Raw genomic sequence first — 27,162 nt, 5'->3', positions numbered from 1 at the left:
TAATTATATTAATTCAACTGTAAACCTAAAAATTTACAGCCAATTTTGAAAATGATGCATCCTACCTCAGGAAACCGTTATTGAATATGTCAATTGTGTTGTAATGATATGCTTCTTTCTTCTAAGTATGTTGTTATTAAATAATTTTTAAAAATTAAAAAAAAAAACCAAAGGAGGGGGTTAAAGAAAAAGAAATTAGAAAATGCTTTTTACAAAAATAGGGAATTAAAATAACATCATCCTAATAACAATAACCAATGTTTATTAAGCACTTCCTAGTTATTAAACTTTCATAACAACCTACTGGAAGCTGGAGAGATGGCAGTTGAGTGCAGTTAAGTGCTCTTGCAGAGAACCCATTCACATAGCAGCTAACAACTGTCCGTAACTCAGTTCCAGCGGGTCTGATGCCCTCTTCTGGCCTCCAGAGGCATTGCACCCATGTGGTATACTTACACGCATGCATACAGGCAGATAAAATACACATAAAATACAAATAAATAAATTTTAAAAAAGAGAACAGCCTACTGAACAGGTACCGTTGTGGTGCACATTTTGCAGGTAATGAAACTGAAATGCAAAGACCATAGCCCAGTGTTACATAGCTAGTATGGAATGACTGGACAGTGTGGTTGTGGAGTGCAGGCTCTAAAGTGCTGCACTGTTTTGCCTTGCTGATGATGAAGGTAAGTCTTCAACATCCTGCAGGTACCTATTTACTATGTATTTGAACTACCATATGCTATCATAGTTCATAGTTCAAACATTTATTTAGATATGCCTCACATACTATATAATTCACTCAATTAACTTTTACAATTCAATGGACTTTAGTATATTCAAGTTAAGCAACCATGAACACTTAAATTTTAAAATATTTTTACTCCACAAAGTAACCTCTTACACACTAGAGGAACCCTTTAGACCCTAGATAACACCTATTTTCTGTATCTGTTGATTTGCCTCATTAACACACAATATATTCTATGAACACAGTCATGTCTGTTCTTTTGTTGACCATCTTGAACTTAGTATGATCTTTTAACATTCACCTTTGCTGTGCTGGGTATCAGAACTTCTTTCTTTTTAATTGTCATTGTGCATACATACCACATTTTGTTTATCTGTTCCACATGTAGATGGATATTTCAGGTTTTTGCTATTATGAATTATGATACTGTGAGCATTCATGTATATGTTTTCTATGAACAGGTTTTTACTCCCTTGGGGTGTATACCTAGGAGTGGAATGGCTGTGCTGTGCAGTAATTCTATCTTCAACTATTTGAGGAACAACTGTACTGTTTCCCAAAGGGGTTGCCCCACTTGATGTAACCATCAGCAGTATTTGAAGGTTCCAATTTCTCTATATGCACATTTTTAAAAACAGATCAGTGGGTGTTAGTACCTTTATTTAAAACAACCTAGTTCAGCTTAATATTACCTTAATTTTAGTAGTTTACTGACAGAGTGCTGGCTTTCTTCTTCTACCACACAAAGATACTGAGATTGCACCATCTGTGAACCAGGAAGCACACACTCACCAGACACTTGTTCTACTTGTATCTTCACATTAGACTACGGAGCCAGGAGAATCTTGAAAAATATATCTCCATTGTTGATAAGACATTCTGTTTATGGGATTTGGTTACAGTATCCCAAATGGACCAAGACACTGACTAAAACCATAAACTTAGAAAAGGATTTGCCTGGTAAATAGACTTTCATATTGCATGCTAATGTTTCCATATAGCTGAACATGGAATACAGAGAGAGCAGTCTGCCTGGGTAGCAATGCTTTAGTAAAAATTGTCACAGTAGATGAATGAAAATAGAGATTTCTTCTAAAATGAATGATGAAATGAGAAGACAAAAAAACAGAGCAAAATGTTTGGGTGTAGAGACAGAAAGGATCCTCAACACCTTCAAACAGAATGCTGGCTTTGTAGCCTGTCTACCTCCCCCAGATTAGCCACTCAGTGTAGAGGAAGCTCCCTGGGTTGGATCTGTTGACTTGAGGACTACTTCACAGGTGCTGACACTTAAACTGGTCCAGTCAGACTGAAAGGACAGGTTACTGTCCTGGATTGGTGAAGAGATGCATTCCCTTCGTCCTTGAATCCTGTTACTGGATACTCTGTGCCTCAGGCTCCCTTGTCACTGTTCCCCATGTAGCATGGTTATTGCCCATAGAAAAGGGTCTCCCAGGAGATTCCTAGGGCTGGTGTGTTGACTCAGTGGTGTTATGGCATTTTAACATTTTCCAGGCCCAATCCTGGTGCTGCTGGCAGCCATCTTACAGCAAAGGCAAAGCTTACCAAAGAAGAAACACGTGGCCAAGATACCTTCCTCTTGATGACCCCACCACTGGAGTCTGTTCCAATACTAGGCTTTCAGCTACATGAATCAATCAGGTCCCCTAGTTTTGAAGCAATGTTTGAGCTTCATCTGTTACTTGAATTTGAAAGCATCCTAAAAGATACAGCAGTGAAATAAACACCTAGAAATTATTTATATGGAAATGTGAATGGTACAGGAAAATCAGAAGAGCTCGATGTGTTCTGCTCTGAGGGTAGATGGAATTTTATGAAAAAAGTAAAAGGCTGACAGTGCTAAGTGCAAAAGGCTCATCAAGAAGATGTTCCTGTACTGCTTCTGCTTGGATCTGGGACCTCTTAAAATCAATCTTTACGTGCCATCTTCAGACTGTTTTCTGATCTGTAAAGTGCTCAAAAGCCTGAAGGATGGAAGTTGACTTTACAACTGGAGTGTATGATTCTAAGTACACTGCTAAATGAAATAAGAATAAACATAGCCAAGACCTATTTAATGATGAGTACATTGAAAGCATATTACAACTCTTCTTCCCAAGCAGATCAAATTGATCAGTGGTGTCTAAGAAGCCTTAAAGACCCATTTTATTCCAGGTGTTTTTTCATGCAGAAGTTGTGAACACTTTAAAGCACACCCCAACTGCAGAAAGAGGAGTCTAGCAAGCTTCCACATGTCCTCACCCGGAGTCTAGAGTTAGCAATGCGTCTCCCTGGTTCTTTCCCTCGTTTCCCATATATGCAGGATCTTTAATTCTTTGAAAACCACAATATATCTTCTTATACGAACCTCTGAGGTCAGCCAGAATACAGAAGCCCATCTGAACCATAACATGCATTTTTACATTTGAAGTACAAAATAATATCATGTGGAAATTGTTATTGAATTAGCACCAAGTCCCATTTAGTTGATGGACTTAACCTAAACAAACATAAACCGACCATTCTCTATGGAGATCACAAGCATTTTCAAAATTGAGATTTAATCTACTGATATAAAACCTTCTTCTGTAGCTTTTAAGTTCTTAGACTCACTTGGTTTCTCTTATATATGTGTTATGATGTCTTCTAAAAATATTTATATCTGCTTTTTTGTCCTGTGACCGCAGGGTCAGAATTTTTCAAAGTGAGGTCCAGAGACACCCTGAGTTTCTAGACCTTTGAGGGGTTTGAAAGACCTACATTATCTTCTTGTATTTTTATTTCTTTGTCTTTTTGAGACAGGGTCTCCCTGTAGTCCCAGCTGACCTGAACTTACTATGTAGACCAGGCTGGCCTTGAACTCACAAGGATCCGCCTGCCTCTGCCTCCCGAGTGCTGGGATTAAAGGTGTGCGCCACCAAAATTTATTTTTATGTTATGTGTATGAATGTTTTGCCAGCATGTGTGTACTTGTACCCATCATGCAATGCCAACAGAGGCCAGAAGAAGGCATTGGATTCCCTGGAACTGACATTAAGGATGACTGTTAGCCACGAAGTGGACACTGCTACAAGACCAGGCTGTGCTCTTAACCCCTGAGCCATCTCTCCAGTCCCCCAAATTATCTTCTTAATAATACAGAGGTGCTCTTTGCTCATTCCAGCTCAGGCACACAGGGGTGCTTTCCAAGGGCTATGTGATACTCAGTATCACTGCCCTAGTGTGGGTAGCAGATATCGGATTCCTCCTGCTTTCAACCAAGCACTGAAGAGGTTGTAAAAATATGTCCTAATCTCAATCTCATTACAATTTATGTTTGAAAATATAACTATTTTGTAAAAAGTTATTTATGTTGATATGTAATGGAGTTATTTTTAAAGAATTAATACATAGAACTAAAATTTTATATCAGTTTTAATCTCTAGTGATTATATAGACAGGTATAACCCATGAAACCAAATGTTCTTTAGGGAGCCCAGTACCTTTTAAGAGTGCAGGGGTGCTATGACCAAATAGTTCATGAACAGTTATCCCAGACAAATTTCCTTCTTCATCGTCTGAAGGATACTTTCAGTTAAAAGAAATGATTCTTTTGCACTATGATTTGCAAATATAACTGGAAATAAGTTATATTTATATAATATAATGATATATATTTATATATCATCTATTATAATTATATTTATTTCTCTGATATTCCTTTCCACAACCTGTGTTCTTTGATTTCAGGATGAAATAGAGATCAGGTTGGTATGGCAAGGAAGTTACCCACCTTCACTAATTCCATGTAGCCGGTCTCCCTGGGCGTCCACCATGGCTGAGCCTTTAGCCCATTCACATTGTAGAGAGAGCGCTGCCAGACAGAAGCGAAATGTCCTCTCTTGTGCCCCAACTCATACCACTTATATGCCTGGAAAAAGAGAAGGGCAGAAAGGCTGCTCCACACGAGTCCTTAGAGGGGGCATTTTTATTTTAAAAGACAGTAAACATAAAGTACTACAGATGTTCCTTGAGTTACAGTGGGGTGATGTCATGATAGACACATTGTGAACTGAAAATAGTCTACAATGAAAATGCATTTCTTCCTCCTAACCCACAGAACATCCTCTTTCATCCTCAGAGAATCCTTGTAGAGGGTCCTTTGTTTCTCCTCCTGGTTGCATGGCTGATGGAGTTGCCAGTGGCTGGAGGTGGGCCACCATGCCCTGTCACAGAGAGTCCTGTGCTATGCATTGCTACCATAGGAAAAAGCTCAAAACTCAAAATTCAAAGTATGGTTTCTACTGAATGCATGCTGCTCTCATACCATTGAAAAACTGAAGAACCTTATGTGGATGCCCACCTACCTTAAGTTAGGGACCATCTGTACTTTGAGGTCATTAAGTCAAGGTCTTGCCTGTTGAGCTCCTGGGGAAATACTATGATTTCACCGAGTTTCTGACTATGAGCTGTTAGGACAAATGAACACTACTACTTCCTTTTCCCTTGTAGGCTGCTGGATCTGTAGATACTGGATCATGCCCCATCTACTTTGGTTTTTGCACATCTGAGCCAGTTTAGAACTCATGTTGAGCAGACATTAACTTACAGCACCAAAGGAGACCACATTTATAGCTTTCATTTTGTAAGTTCTATTTTTATGTTTCCTTTAAAAAAGAACCAGATTATTATTTAAATAATTTCTATAAATATATTTGCATTTGCTGAATAAGACTGCTAAACTACCTTTTCTGGTAACTTTATTTCATGTTCACATTTAAGGCAGCAAGGTGACAGAGCTGACAGAAAGGAAATAATATTGTGAGTTGGCAAATAAATAGAATGACAGTTCATATCATATTTTTTAGAAGGAAACTTTTGTGCCTAACTTATACATATCTTCTGCCATAAGGGACAGCATTTGTGGCTTTAAGTCAGCTCTAACATGATACAACTGGCCTCCAAGACTAGCCTTTTCATGGACAGCTGGCTGCAGAGCACTTGCTCTATGTGGCTGGTCCAAATGACAGTCCATCACACGATCCCAAGTAGCCCATCCTATAGGCTGCCTGCACCATGTGGTCCACTGTCTCTGCAATGGAAGAGTTTTCTGGTAGTGAGCTGAATATCATCACCTACATGGCTGCAATTTTGATCTAAGGATTGTTCTTTAAAAGAGTGATTTAAAACATACACACTATACCCCTCCACACACACCATGTATCCACATACCATACCCACCCAACACACACACACACACACACACACACACACACACACACACACACATGTTCCTCTGTAGCCCAGGGCAGCCTGGGACTTGGGATTCTTTTGCCTCAACTTCCTGAGAGCTAGAATTATGGCATATGCCATCATACCTAGTTAAATACATATGCTCTGATCAATAAAACAAGCATTTAATATCAACTTTAATATCTTCTTTGTAAAACTCCAGATACAATTTATAACTTCTGAAAGTGTTTAACATTCATGTTTCAAATGTCTCTTCGGCAACACAGTAAGGTATGGGAACAATGCCTCTCCAATTTCCCACATCCCCTCACTACCTGCTTTTATGTGAAAGGTCTCAGCAGAACTTTCTAACAGCCCCAAATATCTCCATTTTACAAATGTTAAAGCTCTTTAACATTGAGTTTATTGTTGTTTTGATTTGAGACAGGGTCTCCTTGTTGTAGATCCAGCTGGCCTGGAACTCATTATGTAGACCAGACCGGCCTTGATCTCACAGAGATCTGCCTCTGCATCCCGGGTGCTGGGATTAAAGGCGTGTGTCATCATGTCCAGCTCTACTTATATATTTTTCTTGAAACACATATAAATTATGCCTAGAGTTTCTTTAAAACCCAGTAAGTTAAAATGGCCAATTACTGTCAATTTTTAAAAAAATTTAGCATTCACCTTTGAAATTACTTTGATCATTATGATTTTAGCAAAACTGAATTTAAGAGTTTTAGTTTTTGAACCTTCTGGTGTTAAAGTGAACACTACCAGTTACAACAGACGAAATTTGGGAAAGTCTGACAGTCCATTAGTTTTGAGTCATCTGTAACTCATTTGAAGGGCTATGCAAATTGATTGACTAGCAGGAAATCCCAATCACCACTCAAAGTAGCTGAGCTACAGGGTTCACTGTCCAATGTTTGTGGCCTTACTATACCTGTTCACACTATCTGTATGATCTCTTCTGAGATGCACAGAAAACAAGAGCCTTGAATTAGCATTCCTCTGTCATTTCCCCTTTAGGAGAACTAAAATCATGACAATGATTGTTCAGAAATTTTAAAATTGCTTCTATTGGTATCATAGACTGAACCCAATGAATCCAGATGGATTTTTTTAGACATGTAAACTGACAAGAAAAACTCCAAGGAAAACCCATAATCAAGTAAGTAAGAAACCTGCGAAAATAACCTTTTTATCCCTTGTTTATTAGGAGTTTTATACCTCTAATGAGGACTAATAAAACCCACAGTAGACATGCCTGAGCTACCTACCTTCTTGGTGTTTTGCTGTTGTTTTCAGATGGGCACAGGATGACCTCAAACTCACTGTGTAGTCGAGGATGACCTTGAACTTCTGATCCTACTGCCTCCACTTCTTGAGTGCTGGGATTACAGGTACGTACCATGCCCAGTTACTGCAGTACCAGGGAAAGGCGTGCTAGGCAAGCACTCTACCATCTGAACTCCATTCCTAGCCCAGACCTACCATCTTAAATGTATTCTATATCAATGTTGTCTCTATTTTTGTCAAATTATTGCTATGCATGTTTTACACACACAAACACACACACACACACACACGCAGATGCATGTACATGGTAAAAGATTCCAACTGAGGAATCTGTGATGGATCTGTCCTGAGTGGCCTAGCTGGAGACTGCCTGTCTGGAGAATGTGTAACAACAGAGTTGGGAGACAGAATTCTGGTGAGAACACTTGGCTGCAGCTTGCATGGGTAGGATTGTAAATGCCACTCTGTGGAAACAGGGCTTTGTTTTATTTTGAATCACGGGTGTTTGGAGCACATGATGGTAGCAGAAATTGAGACGAAAGCAAGACGCAACAGTCAGGTGTTTACACCCACTGCTGAGGTGGAATTAACAACCCCATGCAGAAAGTGGTTGCCCACCATCCCAGGAACCCTGTTCCCCAGAACCTGTCCTCGAGTACAGGAGGGAGGAGGTAAGACTGACCCAAATTTTGATTCCAGAAGTTCGGCAGTGCATGGAAGGAGAGAAGGAACTTAAGAGGAGAGCAGCTCAGAGAAGACTGCTCTGTGACGTCATGGGCACAGGAAACGAACCTGGGCTACGTGGACTGGAAGTTATGGAAATGCTGGGGCCACTGAAGCTTAAGGACTGTCATGAGACATCTTCCTCCCCTTTCCTCTCCATCAAAACAAAAGTGTTCCTTAAAATCCATTTTCTCATCAGCCTCTGCGGCAGAGGCTACAGACTGGCTGTCATGTGACACCCCTGTCAGAGCCGATCTCCATGCACGGAAGCACGGGATGTCACTGCTGCACGCAGGCCGGCTCAGACCTGAAGATCCAAAACCTAGTATCAGGTTATGCTAACATGGGCTACTATGGGCTTGTTTCTGTTCCCTATAAAGGATGAATCCTTGTGAACTTTCTAAATTCAAGAACTGTGCTGTTCTTTGCATATTAATGTTAAGTGGATAGAACGGTCCCATAGGCTCAAATAGCAGGCTTTTAACAAGTGTTCGGTAGTGAATTCGTTGCCCTTGAAGAGTTGTTTTCATCTAAGATGTGAGATAAATCATAGACTTCTTTTATCTGTTCTTGCCCTGCACTGTGAAATGTTCAAAGATAAACTAATTAGTGACAATTATATTTATAGTATTTGGACACGAACAATTAACAGTGTTAGACATTGTAGCAGACTCTTTTTCATCCTTTTATTCAAAGGATGGTTCTTTTTACACTGAGAAGCATGAAGGAGCAGATAGTGACCTCTGATCAGAAATATGTCCTTCTTTGTCTTTGCTGCTGGCATCTCATGCTATTTTAGTTGAATGACTGGTAGGTTAAAGGGTGAAAGATATAGATGAATAGAAATGCAAAAGCAAACAGTGTCAACTGTCCACACCTCTAGTACCCCAAATTTACTTATGTTTTCACAAGGGATTACACTGTCAGAACCCCCTTGCTTCTCTGAGCTCTCAGCTATTCTAACTAATTTTAGAAACGTGAAGTTGTGTCGTCCTTCCATGTCATATATGGAAGGCAATGGTTATAAAGATTCAGAGTGTCACTTTGCCTTTTTCTCTGCAGACTCTAAAGACAGTTGAGTTTAGAACCCTTACATTGTATTACATTAGAATGTAAATCACGGTGTGTTTGTTGTAAAGGGGGCTGGAAATTCATGGTACATGATTTCACAACTAATGACCCAATGTTATGTTTATAGAAGCTGGTAAATGTGCTTAGGGAAAAAAAGTAACAAGCATAAAGAAAATATGTGACTTGCTCTAATTACTACATTTGTGTGTGTATGCGTGTATGCACATACATGCATGTGTATGTGTTGGTGCCTATCATCTTAGCTGCAGATGTTCAGCTTAAACTTAATATGAAAGCTACATGGTTAACAATTAAGATCAGTGTCCTTAGCAATCAGTCAAAGAGTTTGTTCTAAAACAGTTGTGGAAATTGCAAAATGAAACAAAAATTAATCTGTGTAAATTGTTTCTAAAAATTTTTAATTCTTTTTATTTTATATGTATGAGTGTATTGCCTATATGTATGTAAGTGCATCCATGTTGTGAAATGCCCATGGAGGTCAGAAGAGGGCATTGGATCCCCTGGAACTGGAGTTATTGACAGTTGTTAGCTGTCACATGGATGCTAGGATCCAAACCCAGGGCCTCAGCAACAGCAGCCAGTGCTCTTAATGATAATTTTCCAGGTCAACGTTTACTTCTTTATAAAGGCACTAGACATACACATTGACACATATATGTTCACACATACACATACACACACACACATACACACATCAATTAAAAGGCTATTCTTAAGATTAGTTAGCAGGTGCCTTACGGGGAAAAAAACTAAATCCCAAAGATTCTTCATAAGACCACTGCCTTCAAAAGTTTATACTCAAAATATTTGTAACATTCTGTCTCTTAGAAGTAATGATTATTGTCACTCTATCCTCTATTGAACAAAGCTACAAATCCACTCATTACCTCTTTGTTCCCCACCCTCTGCATGGCATCCCCCAGGTGGAAATAGAACCGTCCATCATCTGTGCCAGGATCCCCGGATTCAATTCCTTCCTAGAAAAAGACAGTGTTAGGATTTGTGAATGGATGAAATTCAAAGTTTCCTTTCTGGATTTATGTAGATTTTCCTTATGTAGAAACTACAATATAGCATAGGAAAACCTAAGATTCTGGAAATTATATCTCAGTATTAAAATATGGAATTGACACAATGGGAGGAAGATCATCCCACACCTCCCTCCGCTTCCAAGGCTCAGGGACTTTTGTGGAAGAGGTTGGTGGAATATCCTCTGACCACTCTGCCAGCAAGCTGTAGTCACAGCTCCTTCCATACTCATCAAGGAATCGATGGGGGTGGGGGGTGTCAGTTACCCCTCCCACCCAATCAGTAGGCCTTAGCTGCATGTGGGGGAGGGGCTAAGGATATATAAGCTGAGACACCATGAGGTACCTCTCCTGTCATTTTGTGAGGCTGTCGGGAAGTCACAGGATCTACATTTCAGTGTGGACTTTCGAGTGCAGCTGTAAATGGGGGAGGGTGCCCACTTTTCTTTAAATAAATCCCCACCCTATACTCTGTTAGCCCAATAAACTCACTAGGATTTTCCAAAAAAAAAAAGGAGAGAGAACAGAGCCAATATATACCTTCATTATTCCACCAAAGTTGACCCCATATTGGTGAGTCCTTTTGTCTTTGATTTCTTTTCCTATTTTTCCCTGTTACTCTTCATTGTATATGTATTTTTATGTAATCTGCTTCAAGTTATTCCTGGAAAATGTTTTAAAAATTGCCTCTCTTTGGCATAGTAATAAAAAAAATATGGCATTGAGGTTGGTCAACATTTAAAACATAAAAATAAAATGAGATTACAAAGTTAAATTTAACAATAAGCTTATTATTAATGAAAGGTGGAACAGCCCATAAAATCCACATTTATTTGTGTGCTTTCACTGTGGGAGCTAGCATAATCAATATTCCAAATAATTTCTTGGGCTGAGTATTTCTCACATTTACTTTGCTCTCCAAGTCTGACCATATGCCACCTAGAGTCTTTTTATTCCTAAACCCAAAGACTTAATTGCTAGTGTTTCAGGCGATGGCAATCCAAATGCAAGTCATATTTCTTTGTACACAAAACAAATGTGTCATGACCAGTTAATGAAAGTTTTTACAGACTTTACAGAGGGTTATGAAAGCCAACTGGAATCCTGACACATGTAATTTTCATTAAACAATTTCTATTGTGAAACATTTTGCCATTTCTCCCCATTTTCACACAAACTGCAAATGAGATTTGCGTTTTAAAAAGGGAAGAGAAAATACTAATAGAATATATTTGGAAAAACAAAAGATGGACAAAAGTCTGAAATATTTTAATACCAAGGACTTCTTTTTTGAAAATTTGCGCCTTAGAGGTCTCCTCAGAAAAAGCCTTCCTCTTAGGGCAGGTGAGATGGCTCAGTGGGTAAAGGCACTTTCTATGAAGCATGATGACCTGAGTTTGATTCTTGGAACCCACATGGTGGAAGGAGAGAGCCAACTCCTGCAAATTGTCCTTTGACGTCCACATACACAGTATGGCAGGCAGTGCCCCTCCTACCCATAGTAACATAACTTTCTAAAGCTCATTATCTTTCTCTCAGAGGAAATGTTATTTACATAATATTGGAAAACAGTAACTAGCATAACATACTGCCTGGTGTGCAAGCATCCTTGTTTGTTAAGTACCCATTCCAGCTTCTGCTTTCCCATCTCTAGCTGGAAGCGTATTAGCAGGCTGTCCTCGTCAAAGGAAATGTGTGGAGAACACTTGAAACCAGAGCAACACACATGCCCACATGGCCCTGCCAGGAATGGAGGGACTGCAGAAGCTTAATGGCAGACTGGACAGATGGGGGCACATCCCATCCCAAGGGATGCCGACGCATAACTCTGTGACCAGGGTGTGGTCCAGGCAGGACCTTTCAGGAGAGACTCGAAGTCTGTGTGACTGTATAAAATGTGCCGACTCTCAAGTATGGCAAGCAATTACAATTGTTTCAAGAGACCACAGAAGCCAGACATACATGGCATGTAAAAAGGCTACGCCACCAGCTACTGTTAATATGGTAGTATTGCTATTTAAACTGAAACTAACTTACATAACTTTAAAATTCACTTTCTCAGTCACAGTAGTCATGCTTTAGGGCCTGTGGTCTCATGTGGCTGGTGGTCACTCTAATGAATACTACAGGTAAGTAGTATTTCTATCCTGGCAGGCAGTTTTATTGGATAGTTCTAAGCTAAACTAAGTATGATTCTACTGGAATTCATCAGGCCTGTTTGATATGGTAGAAAAAGTAACAAGTCTACAATTTTTTATCCCATGTTGTGTTAGCAGCCAAAATCCTCCTCAGAGTAGGTTCTGTACATACTTAACTTATAAAAGAAACATTAATGCATTGTCCACATTTTCATAGCGTATCAACAACTTTGGTCTACTTGTGTCAGTGAATAAAAATTATAACAGAGAGCAGTGAATATTATCAATGTATGCTACACACATGCATGAAAATGTCATAATGAAACATGTTATCTTACATAATTAATGAGTGCTAATTAAAATAAAAAACTGTTGATCACCCCCAAGATAAAAGTGCCACTACTGCACGGCTATAGTTGGTTGTACTGGTCATTGTGATTATTAGGCTTTAAAGATAGGGTTGGCTGGACTAGTTGTCTGGGAAGAGCCTTGGAAGACAAAAGAAAAATGAGGAAGAACCCAATAGAGGGATGCTTGTGGAAGCCCTTGTCAAGAAACTCCAGTGGACTCTCATAGGAACATTTGAAAATTGCCCTGTTCTGACTTTTTTCTAGTTTCCTGTCTAGAACTTGTAATGCTAATTACTCTTGCCTTTACTTCTCCTTCACATCTCCTATCATGATTCAAGGACTTTCTTTTCCCCTTAGAGACAAAAGTTATGCAATTTGGGAGTCTTTTAGATAGACCCACTGAAGGGGTACTCCAATTGCCTCAGCCTGCATCCCTGTTCAGCATGGAAGAAGCCAGAGCGGTCTGTGTCCCTATTCCCTATTGGCAATTTGGGTAACCCCTTCAGAGGATGGCATGATAAGAATAGGAGGTAGGAATTGGCTAGGCAGTTAGGGTAAAAAGACCCCAAAGAAATGTAGCCAGTTTCTGGGTTAAAAGTCAAAATGTCCTTGGGCCTGTTAGCAACACACTCTGTTCCAAGGGCCAAAAATGTCACAATGTCAAAACTATTTGGGAGCTAGTATCTAATCCTTAAAAGATTTTAGGGTTACCTCTTCAGAGGGGGGGAATGTTGGAGGGGAGGGAGTAGGCATGGATTTGATCAAAACACCTTATATGCATGTGTAAATTCTCAATAAAGTTTTTGTAAAAGTTAAAAAAAAAAGAAAAGATGGGTTGGACCATTGATTGATTTTCCCCTTAGCAGCTTGCACAGTATCCTCCAAAACCATGAGAGATAGTCCTTAGGGAGGAGCTTTCCAGGCTAGTTCCAGCTCCTTTGCTCCAAGTCCTGTCTTCAGCAATAGGGTCTTACCTTCAGGTTCTGAGAAGTAATCAAGGGCTGTGGCAATAGCCTTATTATTTTAGGAGTCTCATGGACTGCCCTGGCCATTAAGGGAGGTTTCTCCTGTCTGGCATGTGCTCCTTTTTATATAGCCTTCACGTATACACATGCACTCATGTTCAAATGTTGTATATGTAATTTTCAGTAAGGTTTTTGAGTTAATACCATTCCCTCTGGTTTTTCACACCACCTAAGTGCTATTTATCTCTCTCCTCTCTCTCTCTCAGTCTAACCTCCCTCCTCCCTCCCCAGTTAAAGTTACTCCCCTTTCCCCCTTGATAATACCTGTCTCCCATTATCCCCCCTCTCTTGAGCTGCTTCTTCCCTTTTACCCCCATGGTTCCTTGTATGTCCTTCCCTCCTCCCTTCCCAGTTGAATAGCCCCATTTTCTCCATTTCCCCCTTGGTAACTTCTGTTTCCTAATATCTCCCTCTCTCAGGCTCTTTCCTTCCCTTTACCTCCATGGTTCCTTTCCATTTTCCTGGGGTTTTTTTGCAGTTATATCAGGACATATTCTCACATATAAGATTTGGTGCTAAGATCCACAAATGAGTCTGTGTTACTTCACTTAGTAATACATTTTCTTGTTCCACCACTGCTGGGTGAGAGAGAGAGTAGATCCTTTCTTAAGGGATAGGCTAACTAGACTCCAGTGGATGAACTTACACTGAGGGACATCTGGGCTCACAAACTTGACTTGATAGGCCCTTAAAATATATGACAGAATGCATGAAATTCGAGGGGGGCGTTGTGGGAGAAAGGTATAAAGATGATTAAGATGTTCTGTATGAAATGCATAAAAATTCAATATTAAATATATACTGAAGAACATTTTAGCAACTTTAGTTTTAGGAATTCCATCATAAAGTCATTTCCAAATAGTAACTGCTCAGATGGTTAAAGTCTGAACTATCTGCCCAAAGGCTTGTGTGTTTTTGGCCCCAGCTTTTGGTGCTGCTTTGGTGGAATCTTGCTGGCAGAAGTAGGTCACCAATGATGGGACTTGAAAGTCACAGCCGCTTCTAATTCTTTGCTTAGGATCAGGGCCCATAGGGTGAGGAAGCAGCTGCCACACATTGTGACACCATGAGCTGTGCCATACCTCCCCCACAACGGCAGACTGCAACCTTCCCAAACTGTGAGCCAACACAAACTTTTCCTTAAGTTGTCACTGTTGGGTATTTTGGTCACAGTGATGTCCAAGTAGCTCACATGTTGGTATTTCTATAAGATAGTCAGGTAAAAGAACATATGCCACATGAATGCTGCAGTCAGAGGGGGCACATTTTGATGACCAGAAGACTCAGTGCATGCCAATCGATCTAGAGGCCATCACCAAGGGGATCCACGTAAGTCCAAGAAATGAGGGGTGGAAAGATGGGAAGTGATGACGGCTACCTTTAGGTAGGGAATGCTCTCAGCAATCTTGTTCTGTGCCTTCAGGATGAAGCCGTAGTGCACTTTAGCAAAGCCATCGTTTGGTGTCACCTTCAGAACCTGAAGGCCAAGAAAACAAAAAGCTATTGTGACAGCACAAACTGTACAAACAATTGTCAAAACAAATTTTAAATGGTTTTGCTGTACTTGGACTGGATTATGATATTATACCTTCAAACACTGTGGTAGAAATTCATCTCACTGCTATCATTACACTTAAACAGCCTTATCACTCTCAACTCGATTTGCTTTTCACACTTACACACGAAATAAAGTCATGAATGAGAAGGCAGGAACTGATGGAGCATGGCTTTAACAATGCAAATCAGCAAAATGCCTGTCCATTGATACGGCTTCAGTGGCTTTTCTTCCTTAGTGATTAGAGAAAACTGCCCTGAATTTGTTGTGTTTAAAGGCATGGTTATTATATACTGTGTGTGTGTGTGTGTGTGTGTGTGTGTGTGTGTGTGTGTGTATAATATTATATATTATACATTGCTAACATACAAGCCTAAATATATCAGGATCCACTCATTCAACAAAAATTTCATCAGTGGTCGCTGAATTAGTGGCAAAGTATGACATGAAAAGAATCTGCTCCAGATGTGTGGCGATCACAAAGGGAATGTGACTGGCATTGCAGGGGACATCACCACGACCATGCATTCATTCCAAGAAATGAGACATGCTGTACTCACATTCAGAGGACACAGCATAGTTCCTGGTACTAGCCTAACCCCCATGACTGAACTGTGAGGAAGCATCCGGCAGATACTACACACCAGCCAGTTGCCTGTGCTTATCAAAAGTAGGGGGTGAAAAAACCCTGAGGAGCTATCACAGGCTGAGCAGACCAGAAGATGTGAGGACTATGAGGTACCTTGTAGGTCCTAAGCAGAGACACTGGAAGAATTCTGACTGTCATGAACCCACAGGCTAGCCTGTCATGGCACCAGAGTCAAATTCATCTTTGATTCTGTGCTGAGGCTGTGCATAGAGAGCTGGAGACCTGAGTGTGCAACTTCTGTCCTACTTGTGCAGCCTTTGGAACGGTAAAATTATTTAGAAATACAAAGCTTAAAAATTGTGTATGAATAAAAAATCAAAGGGAGCTCAGATCATTTTAAGCACTGGTATAAGGTTGGTGAGAAAATCCAATACTCTTTGATAAAACCTAGGTGAGTATTTCATGTAAACCACATCATTGTTTATTATTATATGCGTTTATTATGATTTAAAAATAAATTGTGCAAATGCCTCTAAATTAAATATTAGCAGCAAGAAATAAAAATTATTAGCTTGTGAAGCTGCTTAGGTAAATGAATTTACAAAATAAAAGAGAAAGATGAAGAAGGCTTGAGAGGTACATGTGGGAGGTATGTAACTGTCTCTTCTCTTCATCTTTGACCTGGTTAGGAAAAGGGAAGTCACAGCCATCATGGGGGCCTTACACAGGAAGTGCAGGGTACCTAGAAAGGGAGCATGAAGCTCTTGTTGGACTCACTGCACACAATGTGTGCTTTTAGCTGGTCCTGGAGCTCATTCAGTCCCACTTCTGGCCACCATGACCTTCAATGCATATTTAAAATCCTAACATGCAATACTTTCTTCACCTGCTACACCCTAGACTGAATCTCATCTCTTCCCTGCCTTTCTGCAGGACCCTCCTACCTGCTGAACCTCTGTACCCCTGCTGTTCATTCTACACATGGGCCCCTAAGGGAACCCACTTAAATCTGGTCAGACCTCATCCCTCCTCAGGTTCATTTCATTCAGAGAGAAAGATCAACAAGGAACTACCTCTAAGGCTTCCCCACCTGTCTGGCTCTGCTCTTCCCCGACCCTCTGAGACAAAGTAGATTCCTTGCTGCTCACAGCAAGCCCAGGACACCACTGCCATGGTACTCAGCATTCCTCTGGCTCAGTCACTCTTCTCTCCAGCATCCCTTTATCTAGGGAGAATGCCCCTGGTCAAAGGTCACTATACTATTTCAGTGCATTCTTCCCCTGACCATTCCCCCACTATAAAACAGACCCCACCCCAGTCATATCATGTTCTTTATTCTGGCTGAGTTTCTTTCACAGTACCCATCACCATCTGACCCATTTGAGCATTTTATTCCCTTCCTAACATGTCTGTTCCACTCATTGCCCATCCCCTGGGCTAGGGGGCAGGGAGCTCTCAGGAACTCTGTGCAAAATGCATGGATGGGTAGATGCTGGGCTGTGTGGAGTAAGAGCTCCTGAAACACCAGCTCTGCTTCTTTGGTTCACAGGACCCAAACTAGAGCCTGAGCTGAGAATGTGCCTCGGGAATTGAACAGAATCAGCACACATCAGTTCTGCCTGCATTGATATGCAGAGATCATTATAACTATTGCAGCTACATAGGTGACATTTCTGTTTACTGTAGGCACATAGCCATGAAGTAATTAGCAAATTTAATCATTTACTAGGCATCTCAGAATACATGGAACTCTCCTAGGCCACAGATAGACGAACAGGAATGAATTATTCTCTCTTTTCTCAGACAGCTTTCAATCAAGCTAAGGAGACACATTTGCAACAATGATGACAGAACATGGTGGCACACCTTACAGAAATAGGCAGGGCACATGCAGTGGTCCCAGGAGGGGCATCTGACTAGAAGTATGGTCCTCAAGGCATCTAGGGATAAATAGGAGTTTACCAGAAGGGAAGGGAGGCAACAGTGGGGAGAAGGCATTCAAGGCAAAAGAAAAAGTGAGAGAGGAAAAAAAATGGATTGTGAGGCTGGGGCTGGAGAGATGGCTTAGCAGTGAAGAGTGCTTCCTGCTTAAACATGAGGACCAGAGTTCAGAGCCCATCAGCCATGAAACAAGCTGGGTGTGGTGGTTTGAATGAGAAATGCCCCCCAAAGGCTCATGTACTTGAACACGACCCCCAACTGGTGGAGCTGTCAGGTGATTGGGGATGGGCTTTGGGAGTTTACTGCCTCATTAAACTTCCTGTTCTCTCTCTCTGCTTCCTGTCTGTGGATGAAAGTATGATCAGCAAGCTTACTGCTCCTGCCACCATGCTTCCCTAACTATAGGGAAGTTCTGCCATGACAGACTCTATCCCTCTGGAACTGTAAGCCAAAAGACCTGCTTTCTTCCTTAAGTTGTTTTGCCCCAGTATTTCACCACAGGAACAGAAAAATAACTAAAATACTGGGCATCTCTAAAACATCCATAACTCGGGGCTGGAGAGATGGCTCAGCGGTTAAGAACACTGGTTGTTCTTGCAGAGGACCCACGTTTGAATCCCAGCACCCACATGGCAGCTAACAACCGTCCTAACGTCAGTTCCAGGGGATCCAATGACCTCTTCTGTCTTCCGCAGGCATTGCATGACACGGGTGCACTTACTTACATGCAGGCAATACACGCATACACATAAAATAAAAATAATAAATAAAATTAAGAAAATAAAAATAATAAAATATATATTTTTTAAAATTTGTAACTCCAGTTCCAAGGGCTCCAACACCCTCTTCTGGTCTCTGCATGCATTCCCTCCCCAACATACACATGCACATACACTCATGCAGATAAGCATGGGTGTATACACATAAATAAATAAAACAAATCTTTTAAAAAGAGAAAAATGAGGACTGTGGGCTGGGAACTGCAAAGGGAAATGTTGTAAGTACAGCCACAAAAGACAATAGGAAAAGAGCTTGGAGAATAGGGCCGGAGTCACATTATCAAAGCATTCTGTTTTGTAACACAGTCAAGATAATACCATAAGGAAGAGAAATTACAAGCACTTCTGCTCTGAAATGTACTTATTATGGAGCAGGCTCATGACTGTGAGCTCACCTGTAGGTACAGTCATGCAGCCTATCTGGTGGCACATACAGGATCAGGAGGGTGAGACAGAGTTCAGACTCTAGAGCAGCCTCCCACTTGCTTCTTTACATTTAGGTACCATGTTTTTGCACTTTAGAGATGGATGTGCAATGAACCCACAGCTTCGACAAACCCATACACAGTGACACAGGTGGGGCTGCAAGAAACCCAGACTGAAAGTGAAATAATATTACAGATTCTTTATATTTACCTATCATCTATCTATCATCTCTCTGTGTCATCTATCTATCATCTATCTATCTATCTATCTATCTATCTATCTATCTATCTATCCATCTATCTTCCTACCCATCATCTATCTATCATCCATCTATCATCCATCTATCATCTATCTATCAATCTATCTATCTATCTATCTAATCTATCTGTCATCTATCAGTCTATCATCTGTCTATATACCTACCTATCTCTATACTCAAATATCTATATTTCTACTCTCAATACAAACACATTACAAGATACATTTCAAGGACTTTTAAAAGACCACAAACAGTAGTCTCCTTTCCTTTATTGAAGACTTCATTTTCCACAATCAGTCATGGTCCAAAAATATTAAATGTTCTGTAAATAAATAATCCATGTTTTAAATTGTAGATTGATGTGATATCATGAAGAAATGTTGCTATTCCATCTATTCTGCCTGGAATGGGAAGGATCCCTTCAGAGTTCCCACACTGTGCATGCTACCTGTCTGCTTGTTGCTTAGAACCCATCTCTACCAGCAGACTGACTGCTTTAGTACCACCCTGCTTATGTGGTAAGCATCTTATTCAATAATGGCTCAAAGTACCACTGCAGTGTAGCATATATGCAGGGTTCAGAGCTATCCTCCTCTTTAGGCATCCACTCTGAGACTTCGAAGGTATCCATTATGGATGCAGGGAACTACCTGTATTGATTGCTTTTCTGTTGCTGTGATGAAACACTGTGACCAAAGGAACTTACAAAAGGAAGAGTTTATTTTAACTTACACTTCCATCATGGCAGCAAAGGGGGCAGGAGAAGAAAGCCAAGTGATCACATCTTGAAGCAGGCACGGGAAGCAGAGACTGACTGGTAAGGCTTAAGAACTCTTCAAAGCCAGTGATGTGCTTCCTCCAGTAAGGACACACCTCCTAAAATCTTCCAAAAGAGCGCTACCAAGTGGGGACAAAATGTCTAAATACTTGGAGCCTATGAAGACATTCTCATTCAAACCATCAAACCACCACACTACCAAATCCATAAGTAGCACTGATATTACTGAAATATTAACATTCCAGTGAGAGCAAAAGGATTTTTGCCAGTTCAATAAAATTTTTAAAGCATTTTAAATATTTCATGCTTAAAACTTCTTTGCAGGGAGTTTACTTTTCATAATGTACATATTATACTAGCATACTTATGTAAGTGGACAATATTTAAATCCATAAACATACTGCAGGCATTTCACTTTGGCCTGGAAGGAATGTGGTAGTTTGGATGAGGCTTGTCCCCTATAGGCTCTAAGTATACGAATATTTAGTCAGTTGGTAGCACTGTTAGGGTACGTTCAGAGGTGCAGACTTACTGGAGGAAGCAGGCTTTGAGAGTTCACAGCCTTGTCCCATTTCCAGACTCACTCTCTCTGCTTCCTGTGCCTGTTTGAAGATGTGCGTTCTCAGCTTTCTGCTCCGGCTGCCTCCTGCCATGCTTCTCCCACCATGATGGACTTTTATCCCTCCGGAATTGAAAGCCCAATAAACTCTTCTTTCTATAACTTGCCTTGGTCATAGTGTTTTATCACAGCAACAGAGAAGTAACAAATACAGGTACACAATCAAAGGGTTTTGGAGAACACAGCTGTGGAACCACAGGAGCGTTAGAGCTAAAGGCTATGGTCAAATGGTGCTGGAGGATGATGAAGGTCAGAGGATAGCAAGCCTGCAGGCCCAGGAATCTGGGTCAAATCAAGCAAAACGTGAGCAGTACCTATGTGTAAAGGCCAGGGAAGGTGAAGCGATTTGGAAGATAAAATGAGCAGATGGAGACTTGGCTTCCAACTATAATCTCCATGAAGGCACATTCTGCGTCGTTTCAATAATTCTGGTCCTGAGATGGAGTGCATGCATTTAACAAACGTGGGATGGCTGAGTGAAGGGCAGTAAAAAACTGGGGCTGATGCGCTTGGACCTCAAGTGGCTTGGCTAAGTGGCAGTGTCACTACCTAGGAACAGAGAAATGGGAGAAGCCTCCAGAAGTTATAGATGAGAGTAGTCTATTTACCTCTGTAAATCCAGTCTCTGTGCTGAAAATAAAAACAGCAAAAACCAAAACTAGGAGCTAACCATGATTTTTATAAATGTATTCCAAAATAAAAATCAATGTGAAGAAAAATATGTAACTCTAGCATTAGTTTTCTGAAAATCATTTTTGAAAGAGATATAAACACACCGGGACAAACTTTGCTTAAGGAGAGAGCATCTATTAGCTACCGCTCATTAGCTTAGACATGTGAGGAGGAGGCAAAACCCAGATTGCTTTCAATGTAGTAATGCTTCTTTTAAAAGAAACCCACTCAGTTGTGCGATATAGTGATATTTGGAGTTCTGCGCCTCCCACTATGCTCAGTCCGGTGAGAATGGGGTCTGAAAGGCATAAGCAACAGCAGGTCAGTTTTATTTTCTGACGTGAAGTAAAATGCTTCACCTATCTCAGATGGTGTCAGGCAAAAGAGATGCAGGCATTCAAGGAAGATTTTTAAAAGGTAAGCAAGGACAAATACACCACAGGTTGGATGCTGGCATGTCTTCACATCCTGCTGTACCCTCTGGTGTGTTTGGCATTCAGCCAACACTTTACTGGGCTCTTTAGACTGAAGGAGGCAGTGAGAGAGGAAAGGGAAACAGGACTTTCACAAGGAGAGAAGGGAAGAAGGGAGGGAGGGAGAACACATGCAAGTAGGGAAGGTCACTATACTTCCGTGTCTATGGCTCTCACACGGGTAGAATAACGGAGTTTTCTGACATGGTTTAATCACTCTTATATTCACAAGGCCCTGAGTCACTGAGACACATGATGTTTCTCTTAACCAACCTCTGCAAGACAGGGATGCTAGTGCCATTAGCAAGTACCATTTCCTACATGGAATTATCTTAAATCCTGGAACAGGTCTTTAATAGATGGTACACATTTGCAATGCTGTAAGCTTAGTCCACCCTGTGCAGATATGATACCATAAAAAGCCAGGGTCAAATTTCTGCTCTCTCAGAAAATATAAAAATGACAAGGGTAAAAACAACAAGAGTTTCAAAATTCAATGACTTCTCAATTAAACAGCAACAGCAATAAACAGAGGCAAGCACCACTTTGTGAGTGGACCTAGTCTCTAGACTGGGATGAAATTGCTGCTGTTGACTGCACTTTCAAAATACAAGGGATCTATCTGCTAATATGGCTAACACATAGTAGAAGCATTTGATGTAAACGGCAGCAGCTTGAAAACCATTGATCCAGTGCCCTAAATTAAAGAATAACAGGGAAACATGGCCATCTTTTTTACAGAGACATTAACTTTCTCTTGCTTCAAAGTTCATTTAACATCCTGTTTGTTCTGTACCAAATAAATTCCCTCATTGCCTAAAGGATCCAGTTTTCTAGCTTTTATAGTTACTTGTGACTTACAAGTTACCTATTAAAATGTTCATTATAAGGTAGATATCCTTTGAAAGCCATCCTGGCCAGAGGATCAAAAAGGCAATGCCCTTTTGAAAAGGGCACAATCTACTGCTTATATGTGATAGGCCCACACTGCAAAAACAGAAAAGATTACATTTTATATTGACAGAAACTGTTCTGTTACAATCACAAAGAAAACCCTTAGAAAATTCTCTATGATAAATAAGAAGCTTTAAAAAAAAATCACAATAGCACTTGAAATTTAATATGTTAAGTTTAAAATACTCCAGTCAAGATTGGGGGTGGGCAGACATTCATGGTCAAAGTACATGACCCTTGAACTGGCTTTATGAGACCTATCACTGTACAATGGCTATTCACCAATAAAGACACAAAAAATAGGAAAAATTGGGCATGGTGGCCCTTGGAAGGCTGAAGCAGGAATATTGTTGGAGTTTGAGGGTAGCCTGTGTTATAGTGTGACATCCTGGCTCCACGGGGGTGGGGGTGGGGTAAAAAAAGGAAGAAAAAGAAAAAGAAATGTGAAAACAGAGTCCAGAATATATTTACCATAATAATACTTACACACCATTTAACTGAAGATAAAGTGAACAAAACACTGTACATCTTACTTGTAATTTGCAAAGCAGTATTTGAACTTACCATGCAAGAAAACTCAGCGTGGCAGTGCTTACCTCTTCATAAACCTTCTTGGCACCATCATTATCTCCCAACAGGAGGTATCCCACTCCAAGGTCGTTTTTTAAGGAAGTGTCACTAGGAAACAGTTGAACTAATCTCTGGAGGGTAAGCAGGGAGCCTCTCATGTGACCTGATTTTGGGGATGAAAAGAGAACAGAAGTGAAAATATGTTTTCCTTTGTATTGAGGATATAAACCACATTTAACAGAGCCTGAAACCAGCTTATCTGACCTTTTCTATTAATGGACTATTAAGTACTTAGTAGGATATAATAGTTATAATGGTATCAGTAATTGCTCTATGTAGATACTAAATGTAATATCAATGACAACATTTTAAAGATGCTGATTTTCTGAATCATCCACATTTATATTTTTATATTAAATTCCCTCTTCTGAAAGTGTCAATTATCAATTCCTTATAGAAATGTTTTCTGAAATAATTTTGGTCAATTAGCTTCAAAATTATAGAGGTTAGATGATGAAAACTCTGACTTTGAATTAAGCACTCTGTATACAACTTGGACAGGTGCCAAGGACATGGGATGGCGCCTCACTGCAGATGCCATCTCCACTAAGGGGTACTTGTCTCTAGGAAATGATGCAGTTGCAGGGCAGAGGCGACATCTTCCAGTGTTATGGGAGCCTCTGGTGGACAACAGGCTACAGTGCAACCCCAGTTTCTGTTCGCTTTTCCGGCTTTTGGATGGAAGTGTCTGGGCCTATCGACATTACTTTTTGTCACAATTGTAAACACAAACTATTTAGGAAAAAATGCACTAAATAAGACCGACATATGCAAAAAACTACCCTAAAGGGTTTAGCTACCTACAAGGGGAATAGTAGTTCAAAGGGGCCAGTCAGGGACTGCGGCCATCTACCTCACTAACAACCTGTCTGGCAGACCCAGGCCTGTGCCCCATTGTTAGCCAATCCTATTGAATCAGAACCCCAGGGTCGTTTGCTCAGCTAGTCATTCCCTCTCCAACAAATCAGTGTTGCTTTTCTGTGCACGTCTGACTCACTGCCTGCCCACCTAGGCTCACGCCTTCCTTCTGCCTCTGAACGCCTTTAAAGATGAAATCAGTGTAGAAGAAAGTGCCTGATGCCTGTCTCTTCCACTCTGTCATCAGGACCCCAGTTCTACTGTGAGCCAACTTGAACTCCCTGCCACTCCAAAATCTTCTGCCCAGTTGCCTCAGAGCCTCCTCATGTGATCTTGCTTCTTTCTCCCTTTGGCAGACTGGGGTTTGAGAGTTTAGCTATCTTCCCAGGCAGACTTCTCCTAGGGCTGGGAGGCAAGGCAAGCACGACAATTCGGAGTTGAATATTTTAATAAAACCTTTAAAAATTAATGTAAAAATTCACGATGAATAGCGTGTGTGTGTGTGTGTGTGTGTGTGTGTGTGTGTGTGTGTTTGCATGTGGAGTACAAGAGACAACCACTTTGGGTGCTGTTCCTCAGGAGCTATCTGCCTCCTTTTCTTCTTCTTCTTCTTAATAATTATTTGTTTGCTTTTTGTTTTTGAGACAAGCTCTCTCTCTGGCCTGGGGTCAGTGAGTAGGTTCTATGCTAGCTTGGCCTGGTAGCCCCAGAGGTTGGCTGGTCTCTGCATCACCAGGACTGGCTTTTTTATTTCCATGTGGGTTCTGGAGATCAAACTCAGTTTCTCATGTTTGCATAGCACACGCTTCACTAGCTGAGCTATCTCCCCACCCCAAAATGTTGGTAAAGACAGAATCAGCAAGTGGTGCTAAGCAAAGCCCTGTGGGAGCCAAGGCATTATCAATGTGGATTCTTTCCTGGTGAGTGCTTAGGTTGCCCCCGTGTGGTCCAGCCCAGTATCTTCAGCCCTGTCTGTGCTCAAAGCTTTCCCCAGGACCGGACTTTCCAAACAGGAGCCAACTGAGCATTTATCAGTGTTTTAATCAGACTTGGGCTCTACTCCTATCCCACTTTTGATCATCTACAAAAGTGACACAATCATCCTGCACGCCATTCCTCAGAAAACTGATAAAAGGGTGAGTGGAGTTCTGACCTGCCAGACCCTCCTTGAAGTGGTATGAGAATCCACCTGTGTAACTGCACAGCCTCTGTCATGAGGCTTGATCTCCCCTCCTTGCCACATGTTAAGGAAAGAGTCACAAGCATGGGTCAAGCAAAGTCAGCCAAGGGCCAGTCTGGCACTGGGTCAGTTGAGAGCATGCTTTAGGCTCTTCTTCCCAGAGGGTTTGTAAATTTATTTTATAATTAAAAATGTATTTTCTAGCATTTTCTTTGGTAGAGGTTCACATTTTTTAGGTGAAAATGTTGGAGTGACTGGAACTCCCAACATTCCCTTTTTTCAAAAAAAATTATGTTTTATTTTTACTTTATGTGTATAAGTGTATTGCCTGCATGTGTGTAAGTGCACCCATATCGTGTAATGTCCGTGGAGCTCAGACGAAGGCGTCGGATTCCCTGGAACTGGAGTTACAGATGGTTGTTAGCCACTATGTGGGTGCTGGGAATCGAACCCGGGTCCTCTGCAAGAGCAGTCAGTGCTCTTAACTGCTGAGCCATCTCTCCATCCCCCAGCAGAGTCATTTTTAAAAAGGAATGTTGGGGGGCTGGAGAGATGGCTCAGCAGTTAAGAGCACTGACTGCTCTTGCAGAGAACCAGGATTGGGTTCCCAGCACCTGCATGGTGGCTAACAACTGTCTATAACTCCAGTCCCAGAGGATCTGGTGCCTTCTCTGGCCTCTGTGGGCACTGCATACACATGGTACAATTACATATATGCAGGTAAAACACAACCCCCCCCCAAAAAAGATTCTGCTAATGACTTCAACTTTGGAGAATGAGCAAGGTAGCATTAAAAATGCAAAGGCATGGCAACATGGGGAGGGATTTGATTCTATGTCTATCCATTTATTACCGACAATTCTTTATACAAAGTGCGCAAAGTCTCAACATTCTATTTTTCTCACCTAAAAAATAGTAGGGGGTAAGGACGTTTAAAAATGTTATCTGCACCTTTGTAATTACTAAGGTTAGGGGCTACAGAATAGCTCAGTCAATACACTGTTTGTCTCACAAGCACAAGGACCTGAGTTTGATTCCCAGAATCCAACTAAAAAGCCAGGTGTGGTGGTGCACACTTGTAATCCCAGTGATCCCTGGGGCTTGTAGGCCAGCCAGCCTAGCCTACGTGATGAGCTCTGGACCAGTGAGAGACCTTGTCTCAAAACAAAAGGAGGAATGGTATTTAAGCTGTCCTCTGACAACCCAACATGCACACACATGCACACACATATCATGCACATCCACAGAAATTTACTGAGGTTGGGATTACGTTTAGCAATAGTCTGTCTAAGACAGATAAGTTACCAGAAATTAGTTGTAAAGCCCAAGTTTCTTACTAGGCACCTTGACTTTCTGAGAATGCATGTCCTTCCTGCCCTTCAAGGCAGACACACACCATCTGCTACTGAGTTAGCACCTACTGCTTCTCACCTAGAAACTGCTGTCGCTCTGACCTCCGCTTCAAACTCAGTCTCACCAAGTCTAGGGGTGCATCGGGCAGGTTGGCTGCCTCCTGGTAGGTCTCGATGGCCCTGCGCAGAACCTCGTTGCTCCTCTTCTTCTCAGCCAAGTCATCTTCACTCTAGAGGAAGCCCCCAGCCAGATCAGTGTCTATGACCTCTACGCTTGGTATTTCCCCAGAGATTCATGAAAAGTTAGCTTTTAGACATGCTTTTAAAAGAAGAGATTAATCTTTTCTCTATCAAGGGATATAAACGAAAGGAAACAAGACAACTACATTAACATGAAGAAAGGCTTGCTGATTTATGGATGAGAAAGATTACAAGATAAAATAATACTCAATGGGGCTGATGGGGATTGGCATCATA

The 27,162-nt window shown here is 41.1% G+C and overlaps 1 protein-coding gene across 5 annotated transcripts in view; it reads right to left on the bottom strand.

The window, feature by feature from the left end:
* Asph (aspartate beta-hydroxylase) overlaps positions 1–27,162 on the bottom strand; it is a 251,777-nt gene that overhangs the window by 45,877 nt on the left and 178,738 nt on the right. For all 5 annotated transcript variants that reach the window (XM_029565628.1, XM_029565630.1, XM_029565627.1 and 2 more), the window contains 5 exons: positions 26,765–26,915; positions 23,262–23,398; positions 14,999–15,097; positions 9,967–10,056; positions 4,524–4,661 (listed from right to left, as the gene is read on the bottom strand). In XM_029565628.1, coding sequence (XP_029421488.1) covers positions 4,524–4,661; positions 9,967–10,056; positions 14,999–15,097; positions 23,262–23,398; positions 26,765–26,915 — 615 coding nt within the window. The remainder of the gene's footprint in view (positions 1–4,523; positions 4,662–9,966; positions 10,057–14,998; positions 15,098–23,261; positions 23,399–26,764; positions 26,916–27,162) is intronic.

Source organism: Nannospalax galili, unplaced genomic scaffold (genome assembly GCF_000622305.1).
Source record: "Nannospalax galili isolate Female #2095 unplaced genomic scaffold, S.galili_v1.0 scaffold397, whole genome shotgun sequence".
In the NCBI taxonomy this organism is placed as follows: domain Eukaryota; kingdom Metazoa; phylum Chordata; class Mammalia; order Rodentia; family Spalacidae; genus Nannospalax; species Nannospalax galili.
The sequence above is the reverse complement of the archived record's forward strand: the minus strand, read 5'-3'. Positions and strand labels throughout refer to the sequence as shown.